The sequence below is a fragment of the Scyliorhinus canicula genome, chromosome 1, assembly GCF_902713615.1.
Source record: "Scyliorhinus canicula chromosome 1, sScyCan1.1, whole genome shotgun sequence".
NCBI classification, from domain to species: domain Eukaryota; kingdom Metazoa; phylum Chordata; class Chondrichthyes; order Carcharhiniformes; family Scyliorhinidae; genus Scyliorhinus; species Scyliorhinus canicula.
The window spans coordinates 72,773,051-72,785,014 of NC_052146.1; the positions used below are offsets into that span (position 1 = coordinate 72,773,051).

The 11,964-nt window shown below is 47.5% G+C and overlaps 1 protein-coding gene across 1 annotated transcript in view; it reads right to left on the reverse strand.

Annotated features, from left to right (window-relative positions):
- ppm1f (protein phosphatase, Mg2+/Mn2+ dependent, 1F) overlaps positions 1-1,626 on the reverse strand; it is a 118,244-nt gene extending 116,618 nt beyond the window's left edge. Inside the window, 1 exon segment of the mRNA XM_038793186.1 lies at positions 1,321-1,626. Coding sequence (XP_038649114.1) covers positions 1,321-1,517 — 197 coding nt within the window. The 5' untranslated portion in view covers positions 1,518-1,626.
- Between the last annotated feature and the right edge of the window lie 10,338 nt (positions 1,627-11,964).

The following is an 11,964-nucleotide window of genomic DNA, read 5'->3' on the forward strand; positions in this document are numbered from 1 at the left end:
TTTAGAGCAGGTTGTTGGATGTGGATTTGCCTGATGTCTCCTCTTGTCAGATGAAAGTTCTTACAAAAAAAAATCAGTTTTGCAGTTAGTGCAAACAGGTAGGGAAAAGCCTCAAGGAAGAGCTGCAGCACGCTGGCACAGTGGTTAGCACTGTTACTTCACAGCACCAGGGACCCGGGTTCGATTCCCGGCTTGGGTCACCATCTGTGCAGAGTCTGCATGGGTTTCCTCCAGGTGCTCAGATTTCCTCCCTCAGTCCCAAAAGACGTGCTTGTTAGGTGAATTGGACATTCTGAATTCTCCCTTAATGTACCCAAACAGGCGCTGGAGCGTGGCAATTGGGGGATTTTCACAGTAACTTCATTGCAGTGTTAATGTAAGCATACTTGTGACACTAATAAAGATTATAATAACAGAGTTAACACAGCATGGAGGAGGTATGCACTCTACGGAGTGTTTTCTTCACTTGTTACCTGCTGTACCTCCATACTAACCTTGTTTCATGTACAATGAATCCAGATCTCTCTGTACCACAGCCCTGCTGTCTCTCTCCATTTAGCCCACCAGGCTAAATTGCTGGCTTTTAAAGTAGACCAAGCAGGCCAGCAGCACGGTTCGATTCCTGTACCAGCCTCCCCGGACAGGCGCCGGAATGTGGCGACTAGTGGCTTTTCACAGTAACTTTATTGAAGCCTACTCGTGACAATAAACGATTTTCATTTTCATTTCATTAAATAGTCTGTTTTGCCAGTCTTCTCAAAGCGGACACCTCGCATTTTGCCACATCATACTGCATCTGTCAAATCTTTGCCCATTCACTTATCCTATCTAAATTCCTTTTCTGACTGCATCCTCAAGTGCTTTCTTACCTCTTCTGTAGCATTAGCAATATTGCTACAATAGTTAGTCCTTTCACCCAAGTCATTAATATAAACTGTAAATGCCCATGGCCCCAACACTGATCCCTGCAGCACTCTGCTAGTTTGTTTACCAATCTGAATATCCCAGCTCTGTTTCCTGCTAGTTCACCAACACCATGAGCTCTTATTTTCGGGAATAACCGTTCCTGCCACACCTCATGAAATGCCTTTTGGAAATCCAAATACACAACAGCGACTGGTCCCCCTCTGCCCAGCTTACTTGTTCAATCCTCAGAGAACTCTTAAAAGATTGGTCAAACACTTCATGCATTCCATTCAGCTCGCTGCCTGAGTGACCCTGACCGTAAATCTGATGGTGGCAGTTCAGAGTAAACGTGCTGCTGCTATTTAATCTGCAAACACAAGAGAAGCCGGATCCAGCCACAGCCTGCACCCTCACCTGTCCCGCAGCAGCTTCAGCCCCATTTCGGCGCACTCCCCTTCCACCTCATCCCAGCTCAGCACCCGGCTCTGCAGGCGCACGGGTAACGAATCCTCAGGGCCTAGGGGAATCGGGAAGTCTTGCACGAAGGAGTCCAAGAGCCGCTGCGCATCCTTGTCCTCCGGTGCCACGCCCTTCTCCGGCGTGGTGGTCATTGCTGCTTCATCCCCAACCACTCCTGGTCAGTGCCGGCGCCAGACTAACCGACAGCTCACGCGCTTCCAACTGTCAGCCGCCCGCTGGCAGCCGGACTGCGCAGGTGCGCTACCCCAACACCGCCCACCTTTCATTAACGCATGCGCTTCCATTAAACCCAGCTCGTCCCAATCCCTACTCAACGCATGCGCTCAGGTTAGTCAGACTCGCTCCGCCCACCCCGAGCTAACGCACGCGCGACTGATTACCCGGCCGACGCCCGCCACAATCTAACGCATGCGCTCTGGTAACTATGATTTAGTGATAGTGTACAGTACGGTGAGGTTGTAGATATTTTTTTAATGTATTCCTCTCTTAAAGTTACAAAGTCAATGCGCAGAGTGGACAGGACCAGCCCTTAATCCAGCTCCTTGCCTGCTCCAAAAACCAATTCAAATTGAATCCAATTCATGGTCCCCACAAGAGAGACATACAAGATCCCAGTTGACAAAAAAAAGGCATTGCACCAGAGCTTGCACTTGATCTGACACTTAATCTTAAACAAGAAGTGCTTTAAAAAATTCAATAAATTGCTTCCCTTCCCCTAGGATGGCACGGTAGCACTGTTGCTTCACAGCGCAAGGGACCCGGGTTCAATTCCCGGCTTAGGTCACTGTCTGTGCAGACTCTGCACATTCCCCCGTGCCTGTGTGGGTTTCCTCCAAGTCCCAAAAGATGCGTTTGTTAGGTGAATTCGACATTTTTAAAATATAAATTTAGAGCACCAAATTCCTTTTTTTTTTCAATTAAGGGGCAATTTAGCATTGCCAATCTTTGTACCCTGCGTATCATTTTGGGTTATGGGGGTGAAACCCACACAGACATAGGGAGAATGTGCAAACTCCACACGGGCCCAGGGCCGGGATCAAAACTGGGACTCGGCGCTGTGAGGCAGCAATGCTAACCACTGCGCCACCGTGCTGCCCAGTTAATTAGACATTCTGAATTCTCCCTCAGTGTACCCAAACAGGTGCCATGGTGTGGCAACTAGGGGATTTCACAGTAACTCCATTGCAGTGTTAATGTAAGCCTACTTGTGACATCAATAAAGATTATTATTATTTGAAACATAACTAAAACCTACTCCAAAACGTGTATACATTCGACCCCATCATTCCTGCTGTGACCTGTTCTGCGTCAATCTACATCAATACATGGCCCTCCAAGTTGGTAAAGATGCGATGCCGCAAGCTTGAGGGGCCACATGACCTTTTCCTCTTCCTATTTTCTCTGTTTGGCGTCTATGTAAATTACTCCAACACCTCCTCATAGCAAGAGGGAGTTTTGGGCTAATGGTAGTTGACTGAACCTGTAAGACAGAGCCCCAGGCTAATCCTCTGGGAACACAAGTTCAAATCCCACTATGGGAGCTGATAGAATTTCAATTTAAATGATAAATGTGGAATAGAAAGCTGATGTTGGTGGTTCTTCCACTTGTCCCCCCCATAATAGACGGCCAAGCTGTCTGGCTGTTAAGCAGAGCAACCATTGAACAAATTTAAAAGGCATCCCGTGGTGATTAATTTTCGCAGATCATCTGAGAAATCCATACTTTCAGATTTTTGACTTTCTCCCTTCAGTTCTCATTGCAGCACAGAGTAAATATTGGAGCTTGGAAAATAAATTGTGGGAGAGAGTGGAGAGATTGCTCAAGATACCTGCACAGCAATTAAGGGAGTAAGTAAGGTCACATAGTTGTATAATCAAAAGATTAGAGCAGAAAGTCTGAGCCTCATGCAGTTTAAAGTAGTGCACTGAGCGCACCTAATCAGAACCCGAATGAACAGGCTCTTCCCGGAAGTGGAGGACAAATGTGAATGGTGCCAGGAAGGCCCGTCCAACACACCCACATGTTTTGGGCATGCCCCAGACTTGTCAGGTTCTGGACAGCCTTTTTCGAGGCGATGTCCGAGGTTGTGGGGGTGAGGGTGGAGCCATGCCTGAGAGTGGCAGTCTTCGGATTGTCGGACCAGCCAGAATTACATATGGGAAGAGGGCAATGCCCTTGCTTTTGCTTGCCTAATCGCCCACCGGAGAATCCTGCTCAGTTGGTGATCAGCAGCACCATCCACTGCTGCGGGCTGTCTGGCAGACCTGCCAGAATTTCTCCACCAGGAGAAGATCAAATACACCATCCGAGGGTCAGACGAAGGCTTCCAAAAAGCATGGGGTTATTCTTCAGCCTGTTCCAAGATTTGTTCGGAACCAATAGTGATTAGGAAGAAAGGAGGACGAGGGGGAGCAATGAGGGCAGACAAGATCGCACAGAACAGAGAGGAACAAGGGTGGGGGGAGCAAGGAAGGAACCCAGCAAAGTATCAGGAAGGTTCATGGGAAAAGAGTGAGGGGGGAGGGGGCAGTGAGCTCCCCGCCCCCACACCCCCAGCAAAACCATAGAGGTAACAGTAAGAATCATAAAATGAAGGAAAGAATATAACAATACAACCAGGGCAGAAGAAGGGGCCAAGATGGAGCCTGACTATCAACGGGGGGAGGAGGGGGAAGAGGGAGCAAGGAAAGGGGGAGGGCCGATAAAAGGGGTACATGTAAATTTTTACTTAAGAAACATCTTAGTCTGTAAATATTATGTGTTTTATATGTCTAATTAATGAAATTGTAAAATGCAACAAAAATATTTTGAAAAAGATTACGGCAGAAATCTCAGGAGGTAATTGTAAGTTTGCAGAAATACTGGTACAATACTGATTACCATATGCTATAATATATTTGTGTATTGGAGAGAGTCCAGACAAATATTAGGCATCGTTTTAAAATGTATTCTTTCATGGGATGCGGGCTTTGCAGGCAAGACCAACATTTGTTGCCTATCCTCAATTGCCCTTGAACTGAGTAGCTTGCTAAACCTTTTCAGAGGGCAGTTGGGTCAACCACATTGCTGTGGGTCTGGAGTCACATGTGGGCCAGACCAGGTAAGGATGGCAGATTTCCTTCCCTAAAGGTAATTCATGAGCCAGATGGGTTTGACAAGAGATCCATGGTCACCATTGCTGGGATTGGTTTTTCAATTCCAGGTTTGTTAATCAAATTCTATTGGCTGCCATGGTGGGATTTGTGGTCCCCGCAAGTATTAGCCTGGCCTTGGTTTACTAGCGTAGTGACATCATAAAGTATTTGGGTCAGTATAATGTGGGGAGACAGTAGTGTAATGGTAAAGTGTAAGATTACATTAACCAATGTGATGATTCCGTTTCCCACAACAATCATTCTTTTAACCTGTGTGAAGCTTCTACTTTGTGCTGAATTGGGATGGTTTTGTGCTTTCTTTCATACCCACTGGAAACTGGTTGCACCATATAACTCCACTTGAACTTAGCTCCAGAAAGAAAAATGAATCCTCTGCAGGGAATTGTCTCAAATTTATCTAAAAAAAGTTCATTATACTTTTATTACAATTTTTACCCAACAATAAAATACTGTTTAGTTGTCGCCCAACACTGGCAGACAAACCCCTCAGCCATTTTAGACTTAATTTCAACAGGCATCAGGAAAGATTTGTAAATTCTTGAACTTTTGCCCAGCACTAGAATGTACAAGTTCAAATATGCACCTAAGTAACCTGCCTGAGCATGAAAAATTACGAGTTGGATTTTGCAAGAAAGCTCAAGTGTAGAACTCCAAGGTGTAGACAGAAACAATCATCAAGAGAGAGAATGGTGGAGACATGAGAGCATGGCGGGGATTAAAGTAACAAGAATGCTGCTGTGAGCAGGTGTCAGTTTTTGAACAACTTTTATTTACATTGAAACAATTTAGGCTAAAAATTGGTTTGCAAGTTATTTGGCCACAGGAGTCACAATTTGTGAACTGCCAGTGTTGGTTCCGGTGGAGGAACGTAGCACACAAACTTTGTGCTGCTACCTCATTGAGCTGTTTGCAGCATTGGGTTGATGTCTCTAATGGCCTCAACTGACGAGTGCAGACAAAATTGAATACTCAACTGCCAGCTAAATTAATAAAGGTTTATTATAGCTATGTGTCCATTTAAACAGTTACATACGTTTCAAGACTCACAATTTGAATCAAAGGTTAGAGAGAACTTGGCCAGGTTGGCTCTGAAGGGTGTGTGCTGGTGATGCCTTCAACCCCAGGTCTGATGTCTTGCGAATGTTCCCATGGTTATTACTGATGAATCTTGGAGGCCCCCGTCTTTTATAAGGTTTAAGTTAAACTTCTACACATTATTCAAAACTTGTTCTCAATGTTCCCAAAACAAATATGTTATCAGTGAAGTTGCTGTCCTACGAAAGTCATTCTGCTGAGAAGCAGTTGTTTTCACACAGACAAGGCTGTTGGCATTTTTACCATCATGCTTCACAGCCCAATGTTAGCCATTGTCCTCTTTTTTGGCACAATGTTGGCAATTGTCCCGCTCAGCAATAGGGTTAGGTACAATCCAGGGACACTCACTAAATAGCATGTGGTGTAGACAGTCTTAAAGACTCTTAAAGGGAAAATGCACAGAATGACAGGAGGCTGCTGCTGAATACAATCGCAGCAATTTCTAAACAAGCAAAATCAAACAGCAGGACAGAGAATGGACTGCAGCATCACAGGGACACCTTAGTGGTGGAGTAGTGGTATCTCCAAATGGGGGTGTCCCGATGAACAACCTTCAGATGGAGTTTGGAGCAGGTGCTCAATTCACTGCCTTTAAACCCAAGGACCTGGCAGCAGTACCAAACACGTCTTAATTAGAAAGAGCACAATTTGCTGGCCTCTCCTATGATCTCTCTTCTTGGCCAGCTAAGCTTTTTCTATCAGCTCACCTTTTCTTTGTTTTTAATATTTTCATTGGTATTTGTAACTACAAGGAACTAAACAAAAATGGAAAATAAAAAGGTATGAACACATAGGAAACATATATAAAAAAAACACGAGACAGTTTAACATTGGGCGCACAGTGATCAGTTACCACAGCCATACTGTTAAATATATACATGTTGCCCCATGGCACTAAAACATACCAGGGGTGTGATTGAAGCCACAAAGGTGTAACCTGTTGTCGATTACCATGGCCACAACCATAGGTTTTCTTTCCCTCGGCACCCTTTGGTTCCTCTGCACCAACGTGCTATGCTCTCTGGGTGTTGCCTCCCTTCCCTCCCACCTCCCTCCAATTGGGTGTGGTTGGTCGGGGCTCCCTGGTACCATTCGCATTTGTCTTCCACCTTCGGAAAGAACCCGCTCATGTGTGTTCTGGTCAAGTGAGCCGTCATCAAAGCCCTCAACACCATCTTCGCTCTGTTCGGCTTCCCCGCCTACGTTCACAGTGACCGGGGATCTTCATTCATGAGCGCCAGTACCTGCTCAACAGGGGCATTGCCTCGACCAGGCCAACCAGCTACAACCCCAGAGGGATTTGGATAGGTTAAATGAATGGGCTCGGGTCTGGCAGATGGAATACAATGTTGACAAATGTGAGGTTATCCATTTTGGTAGGAATAACAGCAAACGGGATTATTATTTAAACGATAAAATATTAAAGCATGCCGCTGTTCAGAGAGACTTGGGTGTGCTAGTGCATGAGTCACAGAAGGTTGGTTTACAAGTGCAACAGGTGATTAAGAAGGCAAATGGAATTTTGTCCTTCATTGCTAGAGGGATGGAGTTTAAGACTAGGGAGGTCATGTTGCAATTGTATAAGGTGTTAGTGCGGCCACACCTGGAGTATTGTGTTCAGTTTTGGTCTCCTTACTTGAGAAAGGACGTACTGGCACTGGGGGGTGTGCAGAGGAGATTCACTAGGTTAATCCCAGAGCTGAAGGGGTTGGATTATGAGGAGAGGTTGAGTAGACTGGGACTGTACGCGTTGGAATTTAGAAGGATGAGGGGGGATCTTATAGAAACATTAAAAATTATGAAGGGAATAGATAGGATAGATGCGGGCAGGTTGTTTCCACTGGCGGGTGACAGCAGAACTAGGGGACATAGCCTCAAAATAAGGGGAAGTAGATTTAGGACTGAGTTTAGGAGGAACTTCTTCACCCAAAGGGTTGTGAATCTATGGAATTCCTTGCCCAGTGAAACAGTTGAGGCTCCTTCATTACATGTTTTTAAGGTAAAGATAGATAGTTTTTTGAAGAATAAAGGAATTAAGGGTTATGGTGTTCGGGCCGGAAAGTGGAGCTGAGTCCACAAAAGATCAGCCATGATCTAATTGAATGGCGGAGCAGGCTCGAGGGGCCAGATGGCCTACTCCTGCTCCTAGTTCTTATGTTCTTATGTTCTTATGAAGCGGGCAGGTGGAACGAGAGAATGGGACATTCTGGAGGGCCTTCCAGCTGGCCCTACGGTCCAGAAATCTCCTGGCCTCCCGCTGGCAGGAGGTCCTCCCGAACGCACTTCACTCCATTTGGTCGCTCCTCTGCACCGCGACTAATGAAACCCCCCATGAATGACTCTTTGCCTTCCCCAGGAAGTCCACCTCCGGGGTTTTGCTCCCGACATGGCTGGCAGCTCCAGGACCCCGATCGACTCCACAAGGCAGACCCATTGGTTGAGAGGGTACAGCTACTTCACGCCAACCCTCTGTACGCTTATGTAGCGTACCCCGACGGCCGCCAAGACACAGTCTCCCTCAGGGACCTGGCACCAGCTGGTTCCACCCCCCCCCCCGACCCGGCGCCACCCCCACTGCGCCACCGTGCTGCCCAAATCTCACCTTTAATAACAGACTCTAAAATCTTACCAATGACCGAAGTCAGGCTAACCGGCCTCTAATCTCCCGTCTTCTGCCATACTCCCTTCTTAAACAGTGGTGTTACATAAGGAGTGACATGGGTCTGTATGACCCTCACTCTGTCGGGTCTTTGTCTTTTTTTGGATCAGCAAGATTGAGGCCTGTGTCAGCGTGGGCAGCAGGACCCTCACGATAGCGAATCATTGAACGTCTCCTGCAGGTGTGGAGCCAGTGCTGCCGCGAAGCCCACTGGGAATCCGTCTGGACTTTCCCCGACTGCATGGAGTTGATGCTCTCCATGACCTCCCCAATTCTAGTGGTACTTCCATCCCCTCTTTCTTATCCTCTCCCACAGCTGGCATGTCCAGCCTGTCGAGGAACCCTTTCATCATCGAGTCCCCCTCCGGAGCCCTGAGGTATACAGCTCCCGGTAGAATGTTGCAAAGGCCTCCTTGATCTTTCCTGGGGCTGTGACTAGCTCACCGTTCCTGTCCTTCACCTGCTCTATCTTCCTCATGGCTGCCTGCTTTCTCAGCTGGTGAGCCAGTACGCATCTGGCCTTGTCTCCATGTTCATAAAATGTCCCGTGTCTAGCAAAGTTGGTTCACAGCTTTCCCGATGGAGAGCAGGACAAACTCCATTTGTAGTTTTTTCCTCTATGCCAGCGGCTCCATGGTTGGGGCCGTGGAGTACCACCGATCCACATCCAATATGGAGTCGATCAGCCATTGCCTAGCCAACCTTTCCTTCCTGTCCCGGAGTATCCTATACGCTATTATTTCTCCCCTTATCACTGCCTTCATTGTCTCTCAGAATGTGGAGGGTTACATACCCGTCGATGGCTTGTGACATTCTTTCACAGAACGCCTCGTCGACGAGTAGACTGTCAAGTCTTCATGGGAGCGCTGAGCCAAGCCCATCTCCAACCTCACATACATGCAGTGTGGTGCATGGTCAGAGATTACCATTGTGGAGTATTCCACCCCTCCTATCCCTGGAATCACCATTTTACCCACTACAAAGAAATCGATACGGAAATATACTTTGTGAACTTGGGAGAAGGAGAACTCCTTCTCCCTCGGAGGATTGCACCTCCAAGGGTCCATAAAGGTGTTCAGTTCCTCTGCCATTGCCGATTGTTTCACTGATTTGGGGCTGGACCAGTCTGTCGTTGGGTCCTGTACACAGATGAAGTCTTCCCCAATAGTGAACTGGTGGGAGTCCAGTTTGGGGATCTCCGCCAGGGTTTTTAAAAAAGAAGTCAGCATCGTCCCAGTTAGGGGGCGTATATATTTACAAGAACCACTGGTGCCCCTTCCAGGACACCGCAAACCATTCCATATCGTTCCAACGGGTCCATCACCATGTTTGTCATTGTAATGGTCTTCCATTTGCTAAATGGTATAGTCATTCCCCTCGCTCTCATAGCGAATCATGCCTGGTACATCTGTTCTATCCAGCTCTCCCTTAAACCCTTCTCCTTCAGGTGTGTCTTTAGAAGGAAGACTATGTCGGCCCTCAGGCTTTTCGGATGGGCGAAGACTCTGGACCTTTTTGTCGGCTCATTAAGTCCCTTCACATTTCAGGTGAATATTCTGATGGGGAGTTTCTGTCTCCCTCACCTCCGGAGTCAGCCATACTTACCACGTGGAGGTGCCCTTGCATGCCAGGGTGGCCCTTTGTTTGTGGGCCATCCAAGATGGCCACCATTGTCTTCTTGGTTCCAGCTGTCTCAGTGTGTGATCTGTTGTAACCAGGATTCCTTCCCTCCCTTCCCCAATCCCTAACCCTCCCTCCCTCCCTCTGAGCCAATCTGCCCTTGCTGTCTACACTTCCCTTTACCTCTACCCCATTGCCTCTCCTCCCCTTGCCTGCCTCCCCTTTACTCTTCACCCTCTCCAGCTCATTGTTTCCTATCCCCCGCCCCCCCCATTTCCTCCCACAAGTCCTGAAAGACGTGCTTGCGAGGTAATTTGGACATCCTCAATTCTCCCTCAGTGTACCCAAACAGGTACTGGAATGTGGTGATTAGGGGCTTTTCACAGTAACTTCATTGCAGTGTAAATGTAAGCATATTTGTGACAATAAAGATTATTATTATTGTGTAGGCATTGGGAACAGAAATTTACATTTGAGAGTCTCAATTGTCCTCTATTGCTGCCTTCCAAGTCCGTTTTTGTTTGCATTCTCCAGCATGTTCTTTGGGTTTCTTTTGTAAATTTAGAGTATCTTGCTATTTATTTATTTTTTCCCAATTTCTTTAGGGGCAATTTAGCATCGCTAATCCACCTAACCTGCACATCTTTGGGTTGTGGGGGTGAAACCCACGCAGATATGGGGAGAATGTGCAAACTCCACACGGACAGTGACCCAGGGCCGGGATTCGCATCGCATCCTCAGCGTCGCAGGCCCAGTGATAACCACTGCGCCACCTGCCGCGCCAGCAAGTTCTGTGTTGCCGTATGTTACCCATTGTCTCACCAGGTACAGCATTTCAAACTGCACCTTCATTTTAAGTAAAGCCGCTTTGGCCCCATTGAACGTCACCCGGCACTTGGCTAGGTTGGCTCTGATATCCTGGTAGATGCAAATTGTATGTCTTTCCCACCTACAGGACACGTGCTCCTCACCCAGTTCATCAACCATTCTTTCCCTGAAGTGTATGTAGTTACGCAATTATCGCCCGCGGTAGTTCTCTTGATTTAGGCCTTTGCCGGAGCAATCTGTGGGCCTGGTCTACCTCTGGGGGTTTGGTGAAGCCTTCCCCCTCCAATCAGTTTCCCAAGCATCTTTGTCATACTCTGCTGGATTCCTACCCTCTGTGCCCTCAGGTAGCCTGACAATTCTCTGGTTCTGATGGCTGGACCTGGTCTCCTGATCTTTGACTTTTCCCGTGAGCGCCTTCTGGATTGTTACCAACCTTGCCACCTTGGCCTCGAGCGAGGCGATCCGCTCCCCCTGGGCGGTGGCCAATTTCTCCATGTCCCACACTGTCGCTTCCTGGGTCCAATGTCTCCTTAATGGGGGCCAGAGCGGTTTCCATTGCCGGCCTCATGACTGACATAAGTTCCTCCAAGTCTGTGCATTTCTGGAGCTCTATTGAAAGAAGCTCCATCAACTGTTCCATCGATGGGTGGGCCAGCGTTTGCTTTGGCGACCTTGCTCGGTCCACCAAGCCCCGCTCCACCTCATGTGATCCCTCACTCGGAGGTTGGAGTTTTCCTCTCTCAACTTTTGCTATTCTTTTGGCTCCATGGTTAGTTCCACAGCATTTTTTTGGCTGGTTGTTAGTTTGGGGCGGGAGGGTTTGTTACGTTTTTGTATCGGCTTGACGTGTTAAAAGGGCCGAGTTTGAAGTTCCAAGAGAGAGCCACCTTTGGGGCCACCACTCAGCTCATGGCTGCCACTGGAAGTCCTGCTCAGCTTTTCTAAATTGTCGTCTGCAGAGGTCCTGGCTGTCAGCAACATTCTCTCAGTTGTCAGTGTCAATATTCGCCATCTTCATATCTCAAGCAAACAGAGAAGTGCTCTGGGACCAGAGCCTTAAAGAGAGGATGGTCCTCTGCACGTTGGCACAGTGATTACATTGCTGTGTCACAGCGCCATGAACCTGGGTTAAATTCCAGCCTCAATTTACAAAATAAGTTTTAAAAATGCAGTAATTTTCTGACAGACCAGATACTCCTTTTTGCCCAGCTGTGAGGATG